The sequence below is a fragment of the Hippopotamus amphibius genome, chromosome 17 (assembly GCF_030028045.1).
Source record: "Hippopotamus amphibius kiboko isolate mHipAmp2 chromosome 17, mHipAmp2.hap2, whole genome shotgun sequence".
Lineage (NCBI taxonomy): Eukaryota > Metazoa > Chordata > Mammalia > Artiodactyla > Hippopotamidae > Hippopotamus > Hippopotamus amphibius.
The window spans coordinates 61,937,078-61,960,366 of NC_080202.1; the positions used below are offsets into that span (position 1 = coordinate 61,937,078).

Consider the following 23,289-nt stretch of genomic DNA (forward strand, 5'->3'; position numbering starts at 1 on the left):
AGTGAACTTTAAAAATAAAAAAGCCTATAAATACTGCCAACCCAATCTTGTCTTTTGTCTCTCGCTCCCTGCATAAAATGGAATCTTCTCAACCAAGCGCTTAAACATAAATATTAAAATGAGGCGTAGGACAAACGACAGATCTGCTTACAATTTCATCGCTACTGTAGCACCTTTTTACCAGGGCCAATGCATTCCTTTTGTAAAGAACAAGAGAAGGCTGAAAAGCTTAAGGACTCATATGATATATCATTAAATATTTAATCACCTTTTTAAGTCCTAAGCCTTTATCATATTTCATCCATCTAGACAGTTCATTCTATACTATAGATTCCAAGGCCCCCTTTGGGGGGGGGGGGGAGAAAATGGGGAGAAAAAAACCTTCTGAGAGGCAGGGTTAAATTATCTCAAAGATGAGTTTCTGTTGGCGCTTTAGTGAACTTGCTTCACCCTGTAAACCCACCAGTCCACAGGAGGGTCAACCGATGGAGTCCATTGTTTTTAGTCTCCAAGAATCGATTTTACAAAAGATGCCACGTCTGTCGCTTTGGATTCGTGTAGGCTGAAAAATGGATGTTGCTGGTAAAGAAAAGAAAAATACCCGATATTAACGTTTGTGGCTGACAACGCAGGAGATCAGCAGAGTAACAGATCTGCTTAGTCAACAAATTAAGTACCCCTATCAGGGCTAAACTGGACTCTTCCTGCTGGCTCCCAAACCAAGTACACATGTAGTGATGCAAATTTTTTACAGATATCGCTTGGTTGCTGCTTCTCCCATTTTGGTATCTATTCCCATGACGGAGTATCTACTGCTTTAAAATATACACATGTAACTAGCTATACACATCCCATCCCTGGTAAAAATACAAGGACTAGCAAAGATGGTCCAAAGCTTTGATTTACAAATAACCCTGTCCCCTACAAAGTAAATTTTTAGACAGATACAGTAGTAAAATAATTAGAAATGTCAGAGATTTACGCACATTCAGTTCTCAAGGAATGGGTGGCAGAATGAGAAACACCAGGAGAACGGGTTTGGACTATACGTGCTACTTTGTAAGCCACATCTACACGTGATACTTATGATGATTTGATCTCTCCATGATGAGTTGATCATTTGGAAAGTGAGGTAGCCTGCCCAACTCGAGGTGTGGGCGGAGAAAATTCAACTTGCAGATTAAAAACTGAGAAGCAAGAAATGGTCTCTATTCACGCAGCTCAGATTGAGTCAACTTTCCATAGAGTCTTGTTCTTTGCTGGGAGAACAGGCACGGTCCAAGACAGGAAGCCACACATTTCCAAACAATTCTGAAGGAAATGAGGCCATTTGCCCTGCAGCAGGGCAGTCCTCCCCGAACTGCTCAATTTTGTTACAGGAAGTGCCCGGCTGACACCCGGGAACCTTGCACCTCCGGTTAGAAGTAAGTACATCAGCTCAGGATCCACAGCTGTCCCAGCAGAAACAGGACCAACCGAACAAACCAAAAAGGACAACTCCTTCAGGTAGAACCTAGTGCCCTGTGTCCCCCGAGCGAGCAGGGCTGCCTCCCCGACTGGCTGGGGGTATTGTTCTCAAGGACTCGTTGAACAGCTAAACATGAGCGTTTTTGCACGCAGACATGTAGAGGACTCAAGCAGCTTCCCCTGACTCTGAGGGTTTTCGTGTACAACCTTCATGCTGCCTAGCGGTAGGTTTTCCAATTATACTTGTTGTAAACCTGACAGCAGAGGGCTGGATGAGCCAGCCCTGTAGGAAACTGCATGCCCACCCACGGAAGTTTTAGAAAACAATGCAAATGGGAAAGGAACAAAGAAAGACCGCCCCTAAGAAAGTAGGTGGCCACCATTAAGTATCATGACTCAAAAAAAAAAAAAAGAGGCTTTCTGCCTTGGCCCATCTGAAGATACAGGCTGGGGGTGCCGCCCCAGAACGTCACACCCACGACGTGAACTGAAGCTCCAGATGCTGGGCCCTTCCTCCTGAGCTCCTTGGATAAATAACTCGCCGCGTTACTTCCGGCTACTAACCACTTACACAGCACACTTACCAAGTGTTCTACCATCACGCTTATTCCCTTCCCCACATCCTCTTGACCTTTAGAGAGCTTTTCATATCCTTGAAAGCTCTCTGTTATCAAAACAGGACACGTCTAGCCTCAGACTGTCTCCGTGACTGCTTCCAGTGCCTCCAGCCCGTCCCGCCTCTGGTCCTGCTGGTGGTCACCAGCTCAGCGGATGCAGCCTGGGTCTCTCACTGAATGCAATAACCTGACCTGGAGTCTTAAAAAAAAAAAAAAAAAAAAAAAATCCCCAGGCATCTTTCGGTTTACTCTGAGACTGGGAGAAGGCTGTGAGAGCCGTGGGGCAGGGGCAGGGAGAGCAGGCCAGCGTGTGAAAATGGAAAGTGTGACGCATCTTCTCACGTGGGTTTTGAGGCTGTAAAAGGTTGGGAGGGAACCAGTCCCTTCTGTGAGCGATCGACTGAGAGTAGCAAGGACAGCAACCGGGAAACAGCAAAGAAGGCACCATGGAATCACCCCCAGCCCATAGGCCCAGGCTGGGCTTCTCGAAAGAGGGGCCAGGCACAGGAGGGAGGACTTGAACATACTGCCAGGAGCATCGCGGCCATCGCCAAGGGTCTCCAAAGCTGCTGTGAGCACCTCATCCCTCAGGACGACGGTTTTCTACGAGTTCGGTCATCCCTCCTTAATGCTGTTAAGTCCTAGATTGCTTTGTTACTCTCTGTAGGAAAAGAACATTTTCTATATCTATCTGGCTATTAAAGTGCATAACATTTTTCCCCCTTCCAAGCAACTTCTTATCGGAGGTTTCAGCGGTACACACTTGAGAGAAAATGCTGAGTCCTAGCTTAATATCCACCGAGGCTGGATTCTACCTTTCCAATTTATCCTAACTCTGTGGTCTCTGACGGTCTACGTATGAATGTTGTAAGATCCTGTGGGTGTCCCCTCCCCCTGCCTCTTATGGCATCCGTCTTTGTGGTACTGGAAATGGACTTGCCTTTTAAGGCCATAACTGCTCCCTGCTTTTCTGCGGAGTTGAGGTTTTTCAACGGAAAATGTGAGTCCAACTCTTGGACTGTAGCATTGGGAAAACACATGCTGAGAGGCTATTGTTTAGGTTGTAGGAGTTGGTGAAGAGGTAGAGAGGAAAAAAAATCCTTTTTCCAGGTGAAGAACGGTATAATTAAGGCCCCACCCCAGACATGTACCTCTTATAGAAATTCCAAACCTTCGGCTCCCTGTTTGGGCCGAGGGGTGGACATGCTTTAATATCACTTCATTTGCTTTTCCTCTCAAATGTCCCTGGGGGACCTGACTCACTAGGAATTGTTCTTCTGGGCTAGGGGGCCGGCCAACGTTTTTGTCAAAGATTAGGCAGTAAATGTATGTTTTAGGCTTTGCAAGCTGTCACAACAACTTGACTCTGTTGTTTCCGTGTGAGAGCCACTGTGTTCAACAGGTACACAAAGGGGTGAGAAGTCACGTCCAAGAAGTCGCTTGGAAGGGGAAAAAAAAATGTTATACACTTTAAATAGCCAGACATATATAGAAAAAGTTCTTTTATCCAACAAGAGCGGCAAACAAGGCGACTCTACAACAGGAGCACAGGCCCCACAGGCCCCGCAGGGATCGCTCTGTGCCTGCTGCATTTCACGTGACATTAACGTGAAAATGCTCTGAGGGGCTGCATAGGAGCTCCAGAACAGAGGACCCAGGATCGAACAGGGCCCTGACTGGCTACTATACACACAATCAGAGAGGAGAGAACCCACACAGGCTAGGGTCTTCTCAAGCATTACTCATCTCCTTTCCTGCCTCAACGGTGGACATGCGTTGAAGAAAGCTTTGCGGAACGCTGAGTCCCAGGGGCTGCCTTTCTAAAGGGGACAGAGAGGCCCAAGGCGGATGCCTTGTCCCTTCTCAGACTCTCCCCAGCGTTCTTTCACAGGCTCCCAGTCGATGCGTGGCTCAGACTTAAATCCACGCGTCACCCACAGAACTGAAAACCCACGTGGTCCACTGGGACTGTCCGGATCGACTTTCTCCTCTCCTGGCAGCTTCCTACTTTATGCTGAATGCAGTGCTGCTAACTGCGGCCGCCATGCTGTACGTGACACCCCCAGCGCTCACTCATCATGGGAACAGGACTGTGTCTTCTCTCACCTCTATCCATCCCCCAAGCCACCCACCCCGGCAACCACCAATCTACTCTCTGTAAGTTCAGGGTTTTTTTTAAGATGCCACATTTAAGTGAGATCATACAGTATTTATTTTTTTCTGTCTGACTTACTTCACTTAGAACAACACCCTCAGGCTTCACCCGTGTTGCTGTAAATGGCAGGATTTCCTTTTTTAATGCTTGAATAATATTCCATTGTGTGTGTGTGTATATATTTTTTTCTTTATCTATTCAATGAACACTTAGATTGTTTCCATGTCTTGGCCGTTATAAATAATGCTGCAATGAACATGGGGGTGCAGATATCTCTTTGAGATAGTGATTTCATTTCTTTCAGATGTATGCCCAGAAGTGGAATTATTAATCATAAGATAGTTCTACCTTTAATTTTGTGAGGAACTTTCATAACTGTTTTCTAAACGGTCTGTACCAGTTTACATTCCCACCAATATAGTACAAGGTCTCCCTTTCCTCTACATCTTCACCAGTATTTGTCTCTTATCTTTCACACCATTCTAACAGGTGCAAGGCGATACCTGACTGTGTTCTGATGTGTATTTCCCTGATGACCAGTGATACCTTTCCACGTACTTGCTGTCAAAAATCAACAATGGGGCTTCATCAAACTAAAATGCTCTGCACAGCGAAGAAAGAATCAACAGAATGAAAAGGCAATCTGTGGAACGGGAGAAAATATTTGCAAACCATAAATCTGATAAGGGATTATTATTTAAAATATATAACGGACTCAAAAAAAAGGGGGGGAGACGTCCCTGGCTGTCCAGTGGTTAAGACTCCGTGCTTCCGCTGCAGGGGGTGTGGGTTCCATCCCTGGTCGGGGAACGAAGACCCCAGCATGCTGCATGGTGCGGCGAGGAAAAAAACAGGGGGACCCATACAACTCAATAGCAAAAAAAAAAAACCCAAATAATCCAATTTAAAAATGGGCAAAGGATATGACTAGACTTTTTTCCAAAGAAGACACAGAAACAGGCAACAAGCTGTACTTCTCCAGCTTGGAGCCACTTCACCACCCCATTTAGGAGACATCAGGAACCTGCACACCCATCGCCTGCACGCAGCTGGTCCTGAAGACTGAGCGCTGCTTGTGGGTGGGATGGGACGGGGGCAAACATTTAATGCCTGCTGAATAACTACGCTCCAGTGAGAAATGGTGCCAAGATGTGCTCTTCTCTCTTTTGCACCTGTGCGTGCACAGAACGCTTCCTCCCCTTGCTAAAATTGAAACCTTAATAACTGAAACACATCGAGGGAGGGATTAATACAAATTAGTGAATAGTCTGAATTTTATATTTCAAAAAAGAATGTTTCTCCCACATTCAACATATAGGTAGACAAAAATTGCCAAGTGTACCTAATCTCGTTAGAGACCCCACCTGTGAACCACTGTTGTAAACCCTTCACCAAACCCTCTGGCGTGGAGATGCACAGCCTTTCAAGGCAGAAGCCAGGTGTGTCCCCCTCTGCCTGGCAGAGCAGTAAAGTTCTCCTTTTCTCCTTCCCCCCCCCAAAAAAAACATGCCACGTATAGGTCCCTGGCATCTCTATCAAAGAATCAAGAATCGTCTGTAATTAGCTTAGAACTGCAGTGACCACAATTTAAAAGAAACTATTTAAAAACAACAACCCTGAGGTCTTATTTTCACTCTTTTTTTTTTTTTTTTATGGGTAGCGCAGATGATAAACTGTGAATGCTGAGGTAGGATAATTCAAATGAAGAAGGCTCTGTCTTACTTTTTCCATGAAAGGGAAAACCAGCAGAAAACAAAGTGACTCTCTCCTCCCCGAAACACCCACCAAAAAGTGTTTCATCCAATGAATCCTAAAGATTTTATCAAAAAAGGATCAGTCATGTAGCACTTGAGCTTCTCTCACTATTGAAATCCGTTAATCACGCTTTCCTTCATTTTATACTCATGCGTGACTCCTAATACCTTTAAAATCTGAAAATGTAAATTTCATAGACATAATTCGGTCTGTACAATGACAAGTTTATTATCGGGTAAAACACTGCCAAGACGGGTGACAGGCTCCCGGTTACACTAAGGAAGAACGTAGGGCGCACGGAGGCCTCAGCTCGCTTTTTCTTAGTTTAACTTCACTCACCAGTGTCTCAGTGAATCCGCACTTCCCATGCGGCCACATGATGATAAAGCAGGTGTCAGTCACTTTCCCTGAGCTAGCTGTTAGCCTGGACACGTTTACACCACGGACGATACTCACCATGAGCTCTGGATATGTGGGCCTTTCTTTGGAATTCTTCTTCAAGCTTAAAGGAAGAAAAAAAAAAAAAAGATCACATTAAAATCTAGAAACCATCTGTATTTTCACTAGACTAGGATTTCAGAACCCGTAGGATACTAAATAGAACCACCTTTAAAAAGGTATTAAAAACATAAATCTCCTGTCCTGACTTTCCTCTTTGGTTACGCTCACCAATTATGTTTTAAATCACTGTGGATGTACCTTAATGGGAAGAGTGTGTGTGTGTGTGTGTGTGTGTGTGTGTGTGTGTGTATACCTTCCTTCTGATACTTTACCAATGACATAAAAACTAGCTTTTATTATATATCAAAATACATATCTATTTTCCTTCACAACAGCTTTTAATCCACCCCCATTTGCAAAGAAATTGGCAGGTATTTCTTATGTTACATTTGTCATCTCCTCTCTATCTTCAATACCTGGTTCTCTTGGCTCCTGGTCCCCTTGCGTGTATACTTTGCTTTTATCTATTCCCTGCTGAACCTGCTAGAGATGGAAGCAATGCACACGTGAAGTGTCTGAGGTCACGCTGCTGGTTTACGACCCCTTGGCTGATGAGAGAGAAAACACACGCGGCCAGGGACTTGGCAGTGATTCTTCTTAGAAACATCAATACTTGGTGGTCATGCGCTACTGTCAAGTGGCTCCCATTCATTCAGCTGTCTGTGCCCACAGACATTTCCATCACACCTGATACTGCAGGCAATAGCGATAAAACTGCCCTATGAAGAGACCAGCCCCTCACCCCTAACCTCAACACACCCCTTTATCCACCCGCGGCCTCAAAATGGAAAAAAAATAAAGAAAAGCAGCAGTTTATTTGGAGCTGGAATCCCAGGGAACAGAATGGAGGAAAGAATGATTTTGAAAAGTATGAAGTGCAAGGCAACCTACAGACTCCCCTGCCCACCGGGCTGTCAACTCACACATGGATGGAGGGGAAGCTTGCCAGGCACTGAAGGCGCCAAAAGGTGGCTGACGCTTGGGTGGCTGGGATTTGTGCTACTGGATCACTCTGAGCAAATGAGACCTGGTATGTGTGACACGAGCTCTGTTCCCCCCACGGAGGATAATAATTGAGGGGAAGGTCAGATGCAGAACCAGAGGGTGTAACAGCTGAGAGGCTTGGAAAAACTGTGTGGTTTAAAACAACACGAAATGAGGAAAAAAAAAAAAAGGGACGCTTTTGAAGCAAACCAACTTAAAGCAGCCTACCAGTCGACTCCAGGCAATGCTGTGAGTAGAAGCCAGGGAACCTGAGACAGGGTGCAGGCAGATGTGAGGACAGAAGTTTCAACCTGGAACTGAGGGCAGATCTAGGACCCTAGTGACCTCACTGCCCAGACAACCTAAGAGAGAAAGTTTCATCTCAACTGAGGATAAAAGTAAGAGCAAATGAGAAAGAGGACTTATCAGGTTGGGGTGGCCTGGGAGGCTGTGCCTGAGGCAAGTGAGTGAGACCTGGCAGCTCTCACGGATGACATCGTGTATACCTACATCCCGAGATCCTAGAAGGCGCTGTGGGTGGTTCTCAACTGCTGGTGGTTTTGCCCTCCAGGGGACACTCGGCAAGGTCTGGAGGCATTTCTGGATGACGCGACTGGTGGTGGGATGTCACCGGCAACTAATAGGTAGAGGCCATCATACACAGGACAGTTCCCCAACAATAAAGAATGGATCCAATCCAAAAGGTCGCTGGTGCTGAGGTCAGGAAACCCTGGGCTACGTGTCCTCGGGCATCCCTCCCCGCTGCCACCTCTGGCTCCTCCTCTGAAATGAAGTTGGCTTAGAACCATCTCCAGCTGGTTCATCCTCACGTGCGCACATCCTCATGTCAACCACCCCTCCCTGCCTTCCACCCCAGGAAGCAAAAGTCTTTCTTTCTAAGTTCAAGAGCTAGTTCACCTAGAAGGAAACACAGGAGAAATGTGACCTCAGGAACATGGCTGAGTTACACAGAAACCCCAGTAAAAAAGCAAACAGACTACCATAAAAAAGCCCTAAATTTCAAAGCAACTCAAGAACCAGAACGTCTTCTCTATAATCTGAACAATGTATCTTCCTAAAATCAGTAAGGAAAAGCACACAGGCAATGTTAAATCCACACTCCAACGTCAAGTGGTTGATTTCAGCTGTCCTATTTAGATGGACCGTTAGTCAGTCATCAAACCCTAAATCTACAATGACTCTGAAAAAGTCTCCTTGACAATCACATCCCACCTTTCCATTGCCACCTCTCACTGGTCAACAACTCAACCAAGGGAATGACAGAAAGAAATTATTTGCTTCTCAAATAATTAAAACAATGCCCTCTTTTCCCAACCTGAGATGCTTGTGATGTTGCAGACTTTGACCTTCTGTTTGGTGCACGATGAAATGCTACTCTCTCCTCTTAGCAAACAGAAGAAATTAAATACTCATTTTTTTTTAAGGAGAGGTCAGTTAAAGTCAGGACGTCTTCTCTTTTCACTTGCGGGGCAGTATATGAAAATTTCTCCAGAATTTTTTAAAAATTTGTCTAAAGGAAATGTAGGGAAAATACCCCAAGTGGGCTGTCTTAAAGTGTTAAGAATTCCTAAAACCTCAGTGATTGCTGTCAATAGACTATTCCTTGACTTACGGCCTCTGCTTAGAAATCTCAGAATGTACCACAAGCACTACTGTAGAGTATTGATGGAAAATATTCACACAGCAAACCAAGGCTATTTATTGAATTAATATAACTTGAGATAACCCACTCTCTCCATCTTTTAAATCAAGAACACTTCAAAACATGAGCTAAGAATAGCAAAATACTCAGGATAAGGTTAGGGAAAAAAGAAAATGTTCCATGTTTAATAGGAAGTGCTTGAAATTCAGTACAAAATAACAACTGTGGAGTTCAAACCTATCCCAATTTCATTTTGGACTTGAGTCAGACTTTTGAATTTTCAAGTGGCTTGTCATTTTCAAGCGTGCAATTAGCTAACTACCCTAATTCCTCTTCCAAATGCCACAACACACACCCCTGACCGTAGCTGACACTAAAAAACAGCTTCGTGCTGTCTTGAGAATTGCTAGCTTGAAGTCTGTGCTGACCAGCGGATTTCTGCCTATTTGAACACCCCCCAACTGCTTCCAAGAAGGGCTCTCTGGTGTGTCCACAGAATAAAAACACAACGCGCCTGTCGAGCCATACATTTGTCATAAGCTAAACAAGTACCCAGGCCTGCTTTTTTACGGCCCTTCCTAACAAGCCAGGAACTGCATTTGATTGTCTCTGTCTTGTACTGGCTCCTCTGAGTCACACGGCGACAGCGTCGGGGTGGCCTCCAACCTCCTCTGACATCAGGCTGGTCGACTGGGTGCTGAACTCTTAAGTAGGCCTAAAGGCACAGCAAGAAGGAAGTCAGGCTGTTCGGGCTCATTGCAGAGTTGGTCTCTAGTGACCTTTTCTCAGTCCCCAAGCCTATAACCCATAACCTATAACGTTATGGTGAAAAACTGTTTGCCTGCCAAGATTCCATTTTTTGGAGAAACTCAGTTGTGAAACCTTCTGCAGGACTAGAATGTAAGGCTTCTCTACTTGATTTCTCTGTCATGAATCCCAAAAACTACGCAGCCAGCATCCCCTGCTCCAGGAACTCTTTAAAAGCCCTCAGATAAGAAAGCCAGGTGTAGGAAAAAAGAGGAAGAAAATGTCATTCACTGGTCCTGTTTCAAACTAAATACAGAAAGGAGGGGTTTGTAATAAATCGTTGTTTTGGGCTTCCCTGGTGGCTCAGTGATTACGAATCCACCTGCCAATGCAGGGGACACGTGTTCCATCCCTGGTCCGGGAAGATCCCACATGCTGCAGAGCAACTAAGCCCACGAGCCACAACTACTGAGCCCACGTGCCACAAGTACTGAAGCCTGCGTGCCTAGAACCCATGCTCTGCAACAAGAGCAGCCACCACACTGGGAGGCCCGTGCACCACAACAAAGCGTATCTCCTGCTCGCCGCAACTAGAGAAAGCCCATGTGCAGCAACAAAGACCCAACACAGCCAATAAATAAGTCAATTAATTTAAGAAAAAAGAAATTGTTTTTTTCTTCAAGTTCACACGGAATAAATACTTTCATACTCTTTTCTTTTCTCTCCTCCCCCCACCCCTTACTCCAACCCAGAGTATAACGTTTCTCTGATGTTACTGCAAAAGAAAGATATCAGCCGGATCTCTGAGTGCTATCATATCATAACTTTGGATATGACTGTGATAGCCGGTAAGTGCCTCTCCTCCACCCCACACACCGCAACTTACTGTCAGCTGACCGGCAGTGACCAGAGGCGAGTGGCCACCCAGCGGATGCCCTGCGTGAAGGTGCGTGGATGCAGCAGCTCTGTGATGTCGCCAGATGCTTCCCGTGGACACTTCCCACGGAAGGTCACAGGTACCCTGACAGGCCACCTAAGCCGTGAGTAATGCACCCTTTCTCTTCTAGTTCTACATTTAACCCAAAGACAGATGTAGGAGATAAAAACACAGATGTGTCTTAAAATCTGAGATTAAGGTCTTCACTGTCCAAATCTGTAGTTCTTCTCCCGCAGTTTCTGCAGGGTTGGGCTTTTTGAGAAGTCGTGAAGGCTCATAGCCTGAGTATGTTGTAAAAATACAAAAAACACACAGAGGTCACTCAAAAAAGGGTGCCATCATGAAGATGTGCCCCCCAAATACAGCTTTGTGCACAGGAAACGGAGGAACACGACTAAAGGCAGACACGCTCCCAGACTATATCCTGCTTGCACCAGGAGGGAGAAGAGGTGCTTTTTAGGTAAGGATCGTTTTTCCATTCTTTCTACCCAGCTCTAAATCAAACTTAAAACTGTCGGGAGTGAAACAAGGGAATCTCTCGACTGCTCCTGGGGACAGGTGTGTATCTGTGCTAACACATATGGAAAATAAAACTGCTTCCATGAAGAGCTGAGCCATTCACAAAATCCCCCCAAATCAGTACCGTCTTCTGAAGCATCAGACAACCTTCCCAGCTCACTTGACTTCAAAACAGTGTTCGTACTCAGGGGCATCAAAGCAAATACATCGCTGGTGTACAGCGCGCAGGACTCCGTGTACCTGGCGTCTGACACAGGAGAGCCCGGACTCTGACAAAGTCCGGCTGAGGGTAAGCACGGATGCTCCTAACATTCAGAACTAACGCTCCCCTGCAGTTCCCGGTTCTCACACCAGCAGAAATGACGGCTGTGCACAACTGCTCTTCTTAGGTAGCAGATCCTACAGCAGCTACCACACTCAGAAGTTGGAGGAAGAATTTATCCCTGACAGCTTCAAAGTTAAAGCCATTTGAGTTCTGTTTCAAGTATTACTTTTTTAAGTAAGCCCATAAACAAGCTGTGCTGGCTGACTCGCGTGAAACGAAATGACAAGGAAGGAACAGTTTTAAGGGAATTAACAATTCCGGGAAAGCTGGAAGATGTCTGTGGCTCAGAATTTTTACATGAATGAACTGCAGTAGCTGCGACTAAAAATGCGAGAAAACAAGAGGGAAACGGAGACCCGGGGTGGGTGGCCATGACGACACTCTGTGTCCCGTGGGGGAGGGTAGGCCAGGGTGGTGGCTACATAAAGAGCGATAATACCAGTGTCTGCGATTTCCACAAATGTGTGCATGCCTTAAAATTAGAAAACGTGTATTTTTTCAAAGCTTGCATTTTTAAAATATCTGTAAAAAGCTTTAACACCCTGACTCTTCAGGGGGAATTCCACGTAAGAGAAAAAAATTGGTAACAGAAAAAGTAATCAAACAATTTTTCAACACATTGTAGACGAAAAGGAGCTTTCTGAACAGGAAGCCGTTAATACCGGGTCCGCAGAGCACAGATGTAAATCAGGGGTTCTCACCCCAGCCCTGCAGTAGAAAGATGTGAGAACATTTGAACGATACTGATATTCATGGCCCTCCCCAGACCAATTAAATCAGAATCTCTGAGGCCGAGGCCTAGGTGACTGCACATTTTATACACGAGCAACCCGTGTTGAGAACTGTCAGACTGAACTGGGGATTCACAACAGGCAACTTGGCTTCCCCAGGCTTTTCACACCAGCCTTGTTCTTATCAGGCTTTCCCGAAGTTCCCAGCATCTTGGGCAGGGGGCAGGTGGGAGCAAGGTTATAAAGGAGAGAGTTTGAAAAGGCGTCCTTGGATCCTTTCCCGTGATCACCCCTCCTGAGAAGTATCCAAGGTGACACATCCCTTTCCTAGGTGACCTTTAAACATGTGAGAATAAGGAAAACAAAAATCAAAAACGAAAACCAAGGTCTTGAAACCAGGAGGCAAAATCCTGAAGCCATCTCGACCTTGCAGGTGGGCCAGCACACCTGGCACACTCGGGAAGGAGAGCAGAGAGGGGGACGCCCCCCAGGAGCCCAGAGGCAGGTATGAGAAGGCACTCAGCAGCATACTCCCCTCCCGCCCGCTGCGCCAGCCTCGCTCTGGCCCTTCAGCCAAAGCTGAAACAGACGCAAACAATGGCAGGCCAGCCTCAGACATCCTTAGGGAAAAGCCCCAAGGCTGACACGGGCTCAGAGCTGACAAAACATCTAAGAGGCAACAGACACCTGCTTGGTCTTATCATGTTTCCCAATAAAAGCTGTGGTCCGAATGCTTCTTCCAAAGAGCGTGGCGGCCAAGGAATGATAATCTTGAGGAAGCCAGACGCTCCGCACGCCGGCCCCTTCCTTAGCCGCAAGCAGCCAGAACTGCTCCTCTCCAAGGATCACGGCTGGGCTTCGCAGCATCTCTGGGTGCCTTCCTCCAATTCTCACCTGCCCTGCAGGTGCCCAAAGTAACCACCTTGATTCCACGGCAGCCTCCTCTTTCCAGCCAGACATCATGGTCCCTACACGGACAGAAATCACTAGATTTTCTGGAGGAAGCAATCCTCTCTCCAAGTTTCCTCAATTCCACTGGCAATTTCCATGAAAATGAAGTTTACAGGACGTCCCTGGTGGCACAGGGGTTAAGAATCCACCTGCCAATGCACGGGACATGGGTTCGAGCCGTGGTCCAGGGAGATCCCACATGCTGCAGAGCAACGAAGCCCGTGGACCACAACTACTGAGCCTGCGCTCTAGAGCCTGTGAACCACAACTTCTGAGCCCATGTGCCACAACTACTGAAGCCCGTGCGCCTCAAGCCCGTGCTCTGCAACATGAGAAGCCACCGCACTGAAAAGCCCACACACCACAACGAAGAGTAGCCCCAGCTCGACACAACTAGAGAAAACCCACACACAGCAACAAAGACCCAACGCAGCCAAAAATAAACAAAAATTTTTAAGAAGTTTAAAAAAGCAAAGTTTACGGCATTTGCACGGCTGCTCCCAACTTTCTTTACTTTCCCTTCTTGCACCCCCGATACCATCCACTGTACACTTCCGGGCAAGCATATCCGAAGTTAGCACGCATGCTGTGAGCAGCCTACCGACAGCGGAGCCACTCTGTGAGACTTCCAGACACCTAAGGAAGGCTCTGAAAGTAGCCTCTGTCTTCTCATCCAGGGTAATTTTTTGCACCATATCGACTCTTCATCCTAAGAGCGGGTCCACCCACCTTTCTCTTTATGCGCTGGTCAACATCAAATGGCTTTCAACTCTCATAAAAGAGGCTCTCACTTTTGTGATACGACATACAGTGTTCCTTCTGCCTGGAATACCTTTTCCTCCCCTATTTCCCTTTCTCTTGGACACGCCTCATCTGGTCCCAGCTCAGGATTTATCTCCTCCAGAGACTCTGCCCTAATGCTGTTCCTCTGCATTCCCCCAACACCCTGTGCACGTCTCCGTCTCTGAACGTGCCGTGTTGGACTAGGGTGACTGTTGGGGATGCCCCTCTCCTTGGCTCTGAGCTCAGTGGGGCACGGACAGAGCCGTCTTTGTTGCTCAGCAGCGAGAGCAGGCTCCGTCAGTGCTCTGGGGATGGATGTGTGCATCGCGGATTAAAACCGATGGGGGCAAGTCACGAGAACTCCTCCTGTTCCTTCACGCCGGGCTCTGGGAGACAGGCGCTCTTACCACTGTGAGGCAAAGTCAACAAACTCTTCGGAGAACTTGTCTGCGGGGAGTTGTGGCGACGGCTCCTCCACCACCTGCTTGAGCTGCTGAAACGGAGTCCCCCACGAGTCATAGGGAAACCGAAGGATGGCCAGCTCGATCTAGAGGGGAGAGGGCACAGGGAGATGGGAGCTGACGGGCTGCTGCATAAACAGGGGGTCTTGCTAGGGAACCCACTCCATTCCAGGAGAGCCAGAGGAGACACGACGGGGACCACCAAGCAAAAGGTGGGCGCAGACTAACAACACGTTCTCTAGCAATCTTCCTCCAAGTCCTCGTGCTAGGGATTTTCAGATAACATCCTACTGGAGACAGCCACTTAAGCCTATTAAAAACTGGGACTTCCCTGGTGGTCCAGTGGTTAAGGCTTCACCTTCCAATGCAGGGGGTGTGGGTTCCATCCCCGGTTAGGAAGCTAGGATCCCACATGCCTCGCGGCCAAAAAACCAAAACATAAAACAGAAGCAATATTGTAACAGATTCAATAAAGATTTAAAAAATGGTCCACATTAAAAAAAAAAAAAATCTTTAAAGGAAAAAAATTAAAAAAATAAAACTGGGTCCTCCCTAAAACCCAGTGTGGCACTTCATCAGCTTGTAAGCCAACGGTATGAAACTTTAGGATGTAAAGCAACCAGGTTTTCAAATACTGAGTCTAAAAAAGGAATTCTCCCGCGAAGACTCTTACAGCGCTGTACCTCTGCTGCCATCTGCTGGTGGCGTGCTAGAATAATAAATATACAAAAATAACTAGGATCGCATCACGGATCTTTTTTTGGACTTGAGTAAAGGCCACTTTGCTGTGACACGATCACGTGCTTTCTTGGCAGGGATGTGAAATAACTCACAGGATTTAATCCGCTGCTGTGTCTGGGGCGGAACCAGGACCACCGTGGGTCAGTCCAGACCTCGGTGATACCCTGAAAATTTACTATCAGAAAAGTTGCACATCAGGCACTCCTTGTGAACCGTTCAGGCTGTGCCTGAGGAAATTATCCTATTTGTTATTATATGTGTGGGCTATACCTGTACTCAACAGCCAAGACCTCTCTCATGACCACGTTCTGGGAAGCTGAGCTCACGGCCTGGATAACAAAGCTCTATCAGCGTCTGGGGGGAGGGGTGGGAGTTTGGGACTAGCATGTGCCCACAGCTATATTTAACGTGGGTAAGCAACAAGGACCCGCTGCAGAGCACAGGGAACTCTGCTCAGTACTCTGTAACAACCTAAATGGGAAAAGAATTTGGAAAAGAATAGATACGTGTCTATGTAGAACTGAATCACTTTGCTGTACACCTGAGACTAACACACCACTGTTAATCAACTATGCTCCAATATAAAATAAACATTTTTTTAAAAAAGCTCCATCAGGGTCCACACACATTAGTGCTCTTTGAGTCGCTTAAGCATCTGCATGCCTCGATGAGAATAATTTAATTTTGAGCCATGAAGTAAAACCACCAGGAACAGCAGTCAGACCCTCTCGTTTTACAGATGAGGACAGTGAGATAGTCTATGTGATTCCATCAGTGCATCAAGGGCTCACAACTACCCGGAAGCAGAATCAAGAGAACTGGGTCTTGCCCAGTCCCAGTTCAGTCTTTCTACGGCAGCACACTGCAAACAGCGTTCCTCCAGCTCCCCTGCTCTCTCCGCTCAGCATCTAGGACATCTGCCTCTCGCGTTCCAGGTCCACCCCATTCCAGCTTCCCGCCCCGCACCCCCGGTCCACGGTGATTATCATATGCTACCATGGTGATGCCCAGACTCCAAATGTCAGACTTCACGCTGTATCCCTTCTGGTTGAGCTCTGGGTTTATCCTCTCGGGCTGGAAAGGAGACAGAAAAAGACAACTGAGATGACATTCTTGGCTCAGTAAAGGCTCAGGGGTGGTGGTGGCACCAACAGCGAGTGAGTTGTTGTGAGCTGTGAACACGCCTCCCAGGCCAAGAGGCTCACTAACTGCAGTAAATACCAGCGTCTCACGGGATTCTCCTCGTCCCCCAATGTCTTTTCTTGGAGACAATAACAGATCCAAGTCCCCTCTCAATTCAAAAGCAATTTCAATTTTGCCTTACGAAGAACACGATATACATTATAAAATTACTTTGCCAGCCTGGAAGTTTCCGCGTGTAAAAGACCGGCAGTGCAGAACTCAGTGAAAACAGTCAACAAGAGTCACTGGGCTATTTACTGTCTGGTGTTAACAGACCTCAACAACCTTTAGCTAAACATGGACAGAAAGTTTTTAAATCCCAAGCACAAGTTCATTTCTAAGCAGAATATTTACAGTAGAAGTCCGTTAAGTTAAAGGGAGTCCCAAGGTCTCCGCTAACGGCCGTGAATCTTCACAGCGGTGAGGGTCTCTCAGGACTAACCCAACGGACTTGTGCGGGGAATTTAAATTCTTTTTTTCTGTTCTGTCCTCAACAAATAAAGCAGCACTCGCCTGCAACGCAGTGTGGAGAGTTACACAGGCTGCATGTATTACCCTCCTGCTTTCTCAAAGACTCTATCTCCTTATCTAATTTTTTTAAAAAGTCTAATTTGTAGAAACAGGCAACATAATTCATTGTGTATTTTTTCTTTTTTTTCTTCTTTTTTTTCCGTATTTTTAAATTTGCTTTATTTATGTTTCCAGCTTTGAGATACAGTTCACCCATAACCTCGTGTAACGTGTTTTGTTTTGGCCACACCAACCGGCATGTGGGATCTTAGTCCCCTGACCCGGGGTCAGACCTGCACCCCCTGCATCGGAAGCGTGGAGTCTTAACCACTGGACCGCCAGGGACGTCCCCGTTACCTGGCTTTTAAAAAGAGTATAATGAAGCAAGGGACTCAGGATCTCAGACAGGAAATATTTAAGGAAAAAGAAGACGCGGGGTATTTCTTGCGTCTCAGGCACACCTCTGTTTTCCCTCCCTGGCCGTGCGTTTCCCATTTCCTGGCATGATCTGAAGGCAGTTGCGTCCTCGGTGCCACCCCAGCTGCTGTACTTACGGCCATGTACGGTTTGCATCCTGCGTCAATCGTTTTAGCGACAGAGTCGACAAGGTAGCCGCTGATTCCAAAATCGCACATCTTCACCTGGCCCAGGGTGTTGATGAGCACGTTGGAAGGCTTGACGTCTGAAAAGGAGAAGAGTCAGGAGTCCAGGGTGGCAGGCAGTAGCATCCTTCTACCTCCAGGGGCCTGAAGCCTCCATCCCTGCCTCCCCTTCACTTTCCCCTCAAGACCCAACGCAGCAGTAACAGCCACCCCCGTTACACACACTGTAAATCAACTACACTCCAACATAAAATTTAAAAAAAATTTTTTTAAAGAAAGAAAAACATCCGAGCTAAGAAAAAAAAAAAAAAATCTGACGAAGCGAGAGAGTAGCACAGACATATATATACTACCAACTGTAAAATAGATAGCCAGTGGGAAGGTGTTGTATAACAAAGGGAGTTCCACTTGAGGATGGAAGATGCCTTAGAGGACTGGGACGGGGAGGGTGGGGGGGACTCAAGGGAGGATGGGGGGGGAGTCAAGGGAGGGAGGGAATACGGGGATATGTGTATAAAAACAGATGACTGAACTTGGTGTACCTCCCAAAAAATAATAAATAAATAAATTAAATTAAAAAAATATATCAACTTGATTTTCTTCCTTTTCTTTTTTTTCATCATTTTTAAATGTTTTATTTCAGTTTCCAAATGTAGAGTTCACGAAGTTCCTTTGAATTACGGAGAGCTTAGGAAGAAAGAGAAAGTATATACATTCTTCTACACGTGGAAGATAGACCATACAGTGATATCATCAGTATTCAAAATGAATAGTCACAAAAATGGTTTTCATTAGTTCATTCAGTCTTATGCCATGAATTCCTGTTCTGCGGGAACTTGTGTAACCAGTCTGCTTTTCATTTCACGTTGTGTCCTTTTTGTTGGATTGTGACTCAACCGATGGAAAAAACTGTTCCTCTGTCTGATTTCTCATCTTCATTGCTCCCGTGCATGCAGTAAGAGCTAAAAATTGATGCCTGGGGCTTCCCTGGTGGCGCAGTGGTTAAGAATCCGCCTGCCAAGGCAGGGGACACGGGTTCCATCCCTGGTCCGGGAAGATCCCACATGCCACGGAGCAACTAAGCCCGTGCACCACAGCTACTGAGCCTGCACACCACAATTACTGAAGCCCTTGTGCCTAGAGCCCGTGCTCCGTAACAAGAGAAGCCACTGCAAGAAGAAGCATGTGCACCACAACAAAGAGTAGCCCCCACTCGCTGCAACTAGAGAAAGGCCAAGCACAGCAACGAAGACCCAATGCAGCCAAAAATTAATAAATTAATTAATTAAATTTTTTAAAAAATTGATGACTGAATCAAAGCCCAGTCCCATAGGCCGATCGTCTCTGTTATGTTAGAGGAATAAGTTCTAGAGATGGGCCTTTACAACATTGCCCCTATAATGAACAGTTCTATACTGTGCCCCTAAGAATTTCTTACGAGGGTAGAGCTCATGCTAAGCGTTCTTATGACAATAAAATCATGTTTTAAAAGCTCAGTTCACAATGATCTATTGCTCATTTAGTAGCATGAAAAGGCAGACTGTGACATAATAATACATCAAATGCAATCAAAGCAACCAATTTTCATGGATGCTTCTGCAAGAAGTGCGTCAGAGGTCACAAGATGTAACTCATCAAAAACCCAGATATTCCAGAGCAGCAGGCAGGTTACAAAATATACATGTGGATAGAGGGGGTTTGCTCTGCAGTCCTTAAATGAACCCTTCAGTCTGGAAAGATGTAACACACCCCCAAGGAGATGAACCATTGGTATGTGTGGATAATGCAATTAGAAAAATTACAGTTAAATTTTTCCCTAGGGACATTTTTCACAAAGGACACGTACTCGAAAGAAAACAGTTCTTCTAAAAAACTTTAAAACCTATCCTTTATAATTTTTCCCTTCAACTGAACGGCAGATATACAATTTTCATTTTATTATTTTTTTATACTTTATAAACATTCTCTACTGTGAATGAAATATTTTAAAATTTTGAAATAAGCCTTTAAAAATCAGTTTCACCTTTGTGGATACTCCACATTCTTCTTCCTAACTGAATTCCTTCCCACTTTCTTCCTTTCCTCTTCCTCCTTCATATTTCCCCAATTTTTAATGATAACAATTAACAAGAATCATAACAGTCATAATCGGAGTAGTTTGAGGCATCCGACATTACTTTCAGGCTCAGAGAGTGTAACAGCTCTCAAATCACAATACCCAATTAGCAACCAATACTTCCCATAAATTTTTTCGGAGACCTGATAAACATATGTCTTCTTCCAAGAAGCTTTCCTTGATTATGGGCACCGAGTGCTAATCATTTTCTTGTTTTGTATTTTACCTATACTACTTCCATACTCGGTACTTTCATATTCCTAATGTGTTTTTTCCCCCATGTGTTTGTTGTATATTTGTCTTCTTTCTCTATCAAGAATCCCTATGTAGAATTCAAACAAGACTATATTTTCTACTCAGATACCTGCCAGGGCATCTTTTATAGTGCTGTATACATATAGTTCTGTGTAAACACAGTGCTGTGTAACTGCTGGACAATGACTATAAAAGACACATGGATGGATAAAAGCATGGAAGAAAGGATGGGTGGGTGGATGGATGGATAGATGGATGGATGGATGGAGAGATAACGGGTCAAAAGGAGGGAAAAAAGGAGGGAGGGAGAAGAGGCAGTCACATATCTACCAACTTTTTCATCTTATCCTGACTCTTGCTGTCTGAAAGGGCTGTGCTTCATACCAGAATTTCTCACACTTTCATGTGCACAAGGATTACCGGGGAATCTTGTTTAAATGCAGGTTCTGAGTCAGTTGGTGTTGGGACCCATGACTCTGCTTTTCTAACAAGCTCTCGGGCGATGGCCAGATCTAGGGGAATCTTTATCCTGTTTTCTAAAAGTTCTCAATGGGTAACAGCACAGCTCTGCTTGCTAACAGGCATTTTATATTCAAGTTAGGTCTAATGTAAAGTCCACGTCTTCTGATGCCCTCAGACACGACAATGAACAGTTACTTATGACTTGCTATCCAGTCCCAAAGGAAAAGCCCTCCGTTCTCTTGCCTGACTCAATTCCATCCATTGGGGAGAAAAAAAGATAAAACTCCGGTAAAAGAAAGAAAATTGATAAAGGAACAGCCAAGGCTGCTCGATGGGCGCTTACCTCGATGAATGACGGAGAGCTTACTGTGTAAATGTTCTAATGCTTTTACAATCTGCAAGAGAAACACAAGGTGGGTTTACCCCCCATCACTGGAAAGAAACTGAATGTTGAATGCACCCAGGTTTATCATCCCTGGTTTAAGGTCACAAGGGGAAGTATCTTCTCAAATGGTGGTGTTCCTATCCAGGAAAATCATACAAATTGGACTCCGCCCACCAGAGAGACCATATCACAGAGCGGAGAGGATGTCTCACTCATACATTTGGACTCTCATCTGGCCTCCAGCACTTTTTTCTCTCCACCCTCTGGGGCCTCAGGAACCATGAAGGGAGCTGCCCTTCATTTCATTTCATTTTCTTCTGCTTCCTCCTATGCCTATTCACCCTAAGAAAACATTTCAAACTCTACAATGAAAATCAAAATCAGCTAATATCAGAACACAGACACCAAGAATGTGGTCGTAGCAGATGGATGTACTTCTTAGAGAAGCTGAGAGTTTACCCAACCAAGTCAGGAGCAGAATCTTGTACATAATGTCCAGAAAGAAAAGGATTCTTTGATCCAACCCAGATGCACTCATGCATTCAACAGACATGTACGGGATGGGAGCTGTGGTCCAGGCAGTGTTTCCCATGTTGGGGGTACAAGGACATGCAAAGCCCAGACTTCTCACACGCTCCTTGAGGCAGGGTTCATGGTGTACTCACAGAAACTGCTATTTTCCCTAAGATGTCCTCTGGAATCGTCTGGCCTTTATCAATAACTTGTTTGTAGAATTTATCTAAAGATGTATCCATGAGCTCCATGCAGATCCAGACATCCCCCTGGAGGCCGGATGGTTCAGAGACAGAGAGGATGGAAAAGGGAAAAAAGGAGGAAGCAGTTAACATCTGTCTGGAAGAACGGACCGTTTCTTGCTTGAGTTTTTGGAGGAAATGTACAATTCCCTTTAAGATCTCAAAGGAATGCATAAACAGGCAAGATTACCTCCAAAGAGCAAACTAGCAGACAGCCGAGCAGACGTGCATGTGATAACCCACGGCTTAATGAAACCTAGGGACTAAATACTAACAGCCACAGAATCCCAAGCCTTTATTGTTCCTGCCCTCTAGGAGCTAAGCCCAGATACCTACTCCACGTCTGACCTCCCACACTGACCACTGGCGATAGCTTATCAAAAGGCTGGTTTCGTAAAAAAAAAAAAAAAGCAAAAGGCTGGTTTCGAGAGGGAGATGACACGTCGTAACCCGTATCATGGTGAAGTGTAAAGGAAGGCAGAGCAAAGAATAGGTAAACGTCAGCCCACGTGGTACACTCGGTGACCCGAGGTGTTCAAGAGGCCAAAAGACCAGAGCGTTTCAGATTTTAAGGAATCTATCCAAATCAGTATAGAGACGGTTCTGCCGAAATAGACCAAAACAGAAAGGAGAAAGGGGGCCTCTGTGTTTTAAAAGGGCTAAACGCATTTGAAAATATCGTGGTTTCAAGCCAACTTTGCACCAACATTTCACAAGCATGAAACTCTCTACAGAAGACACATCAAATAAGAAAGAGCCCTGTGACCGTGTATTTATGTGACCAGGGAAACGTCTTGTGAAGTCACTGCTCTCCTGGGAGCCTGAAGGGAAGGATCACCTACCTCACGGAACAGTGCGCCATAAAAGGTGACCGTAAAAGGACAGTCCACGGTCCTCATGGAAATGTCCAAATCCATCAGTAGCCTTTTCTGCTCCTGGCTATTTACTGTGGCCCGGATCCGCTGAATGGGAAGGCGTGAAAATGCATGGTTACTTCTCCGAGGATGAGTCTCTTAACAAAGCAGGGTTCTTGACGCATCCCATCTTGAGAATAGTACGAAAATTCACAGCACAGCTTCCAGCAACAGCCCTTCAGATACCTACCCTAAAGGCTTAGCTATCTGTAATGAATGCGTAGTAAGGAAGGCTGTTATTTATTTCCCGTAAATCCCCAGTAAGGAGCAAACTGATAATATATTTTGGAGAGTGTGCAAATGTTTGGGAATGCGTTTCCAAGTTACAAAAACGGTCTGATTTATTATGTGGGTTTAGTGCAGAGGCCAGAGTATTATGTCACACCAGCAAATGTAGCCACACATCATTAAATGACAAGATGATATAATATCACAAGGCTTTCACGTTTTTTGCCTACATAGCAAAGAGCCTGCAGAAGAAGAAACTGAAAAATCTACAAGGTACGGGAAAGATATCTCCAGTCTCCAAAAACAAAGGCATCCAAGTCATCTGAGCATCCACATTCCTAATAATTCATCCAGAATTAATACTCTGCTCATCCTCCAAGGTCGTCCCAACATCCACTCAAGAAACATGCAAGGATCCTAACTTTCTTTTTATGGCTCAAAAACTATGCACGTTTGCTCAAGATGACTTTACCCTCCTTTTCCCCACAAATGGAGACAATTTTCTCCCTCAATTCGGGTTTCCTGATTTCCAGGGAAAATTGT

General features: G+C 45.6%; 1 protein-coding gene across 4 annotated transcripts in view; it reads right to left on the reverse strand.

The window, feature by feature from the left end:
* Positions 1–229: 229 nt before the first annotated feature.
* MAP2K6 (mitogen-activated protein kinase kinase 6) overlaps positions 230–23,289 on the reverse strand; it is a 112,919-nt gene continuing 89,859 nt past the window's right edge. For all 4 annotated transcript variants that reach the window (XM_057716409.1, XM_057716411.1, XM_057716412.1 and 1 more), the window contains exons 5-12: positions 22,447–22,566; positions 21,515–21,631; positions 20,808–20,859; positions 17,584–17,711; positions 16,334–16,411; positions 14,543–14,682; positions 6,451–6,496; positions 230–579 (exon numbers count right to left, since the gene is read on the reverse strand). In XM_057716409.1, the coding sequence (XP_057572392.1) occupies positions 502–579; positions 6,451–6,496; positions 14,543–14,682; positions 16,334–16,411; positions 17,584–17,711; positions 20,808–20,859; positions 21,515–21,631; positions 22,447–22,566 (759 nt within the window). In that variant the 3' untranslated portion in view covers positions 230–501. The remainder of the gene's footprint in view (positions 580–6,450; positions 6,497–14,542; positions 14,683–16,333; positions 16,412–17,583; positions 17,712–20,807; positions 20,860–21,514; positions 21,632–22,446; positions 22,567–23,289) is intronic.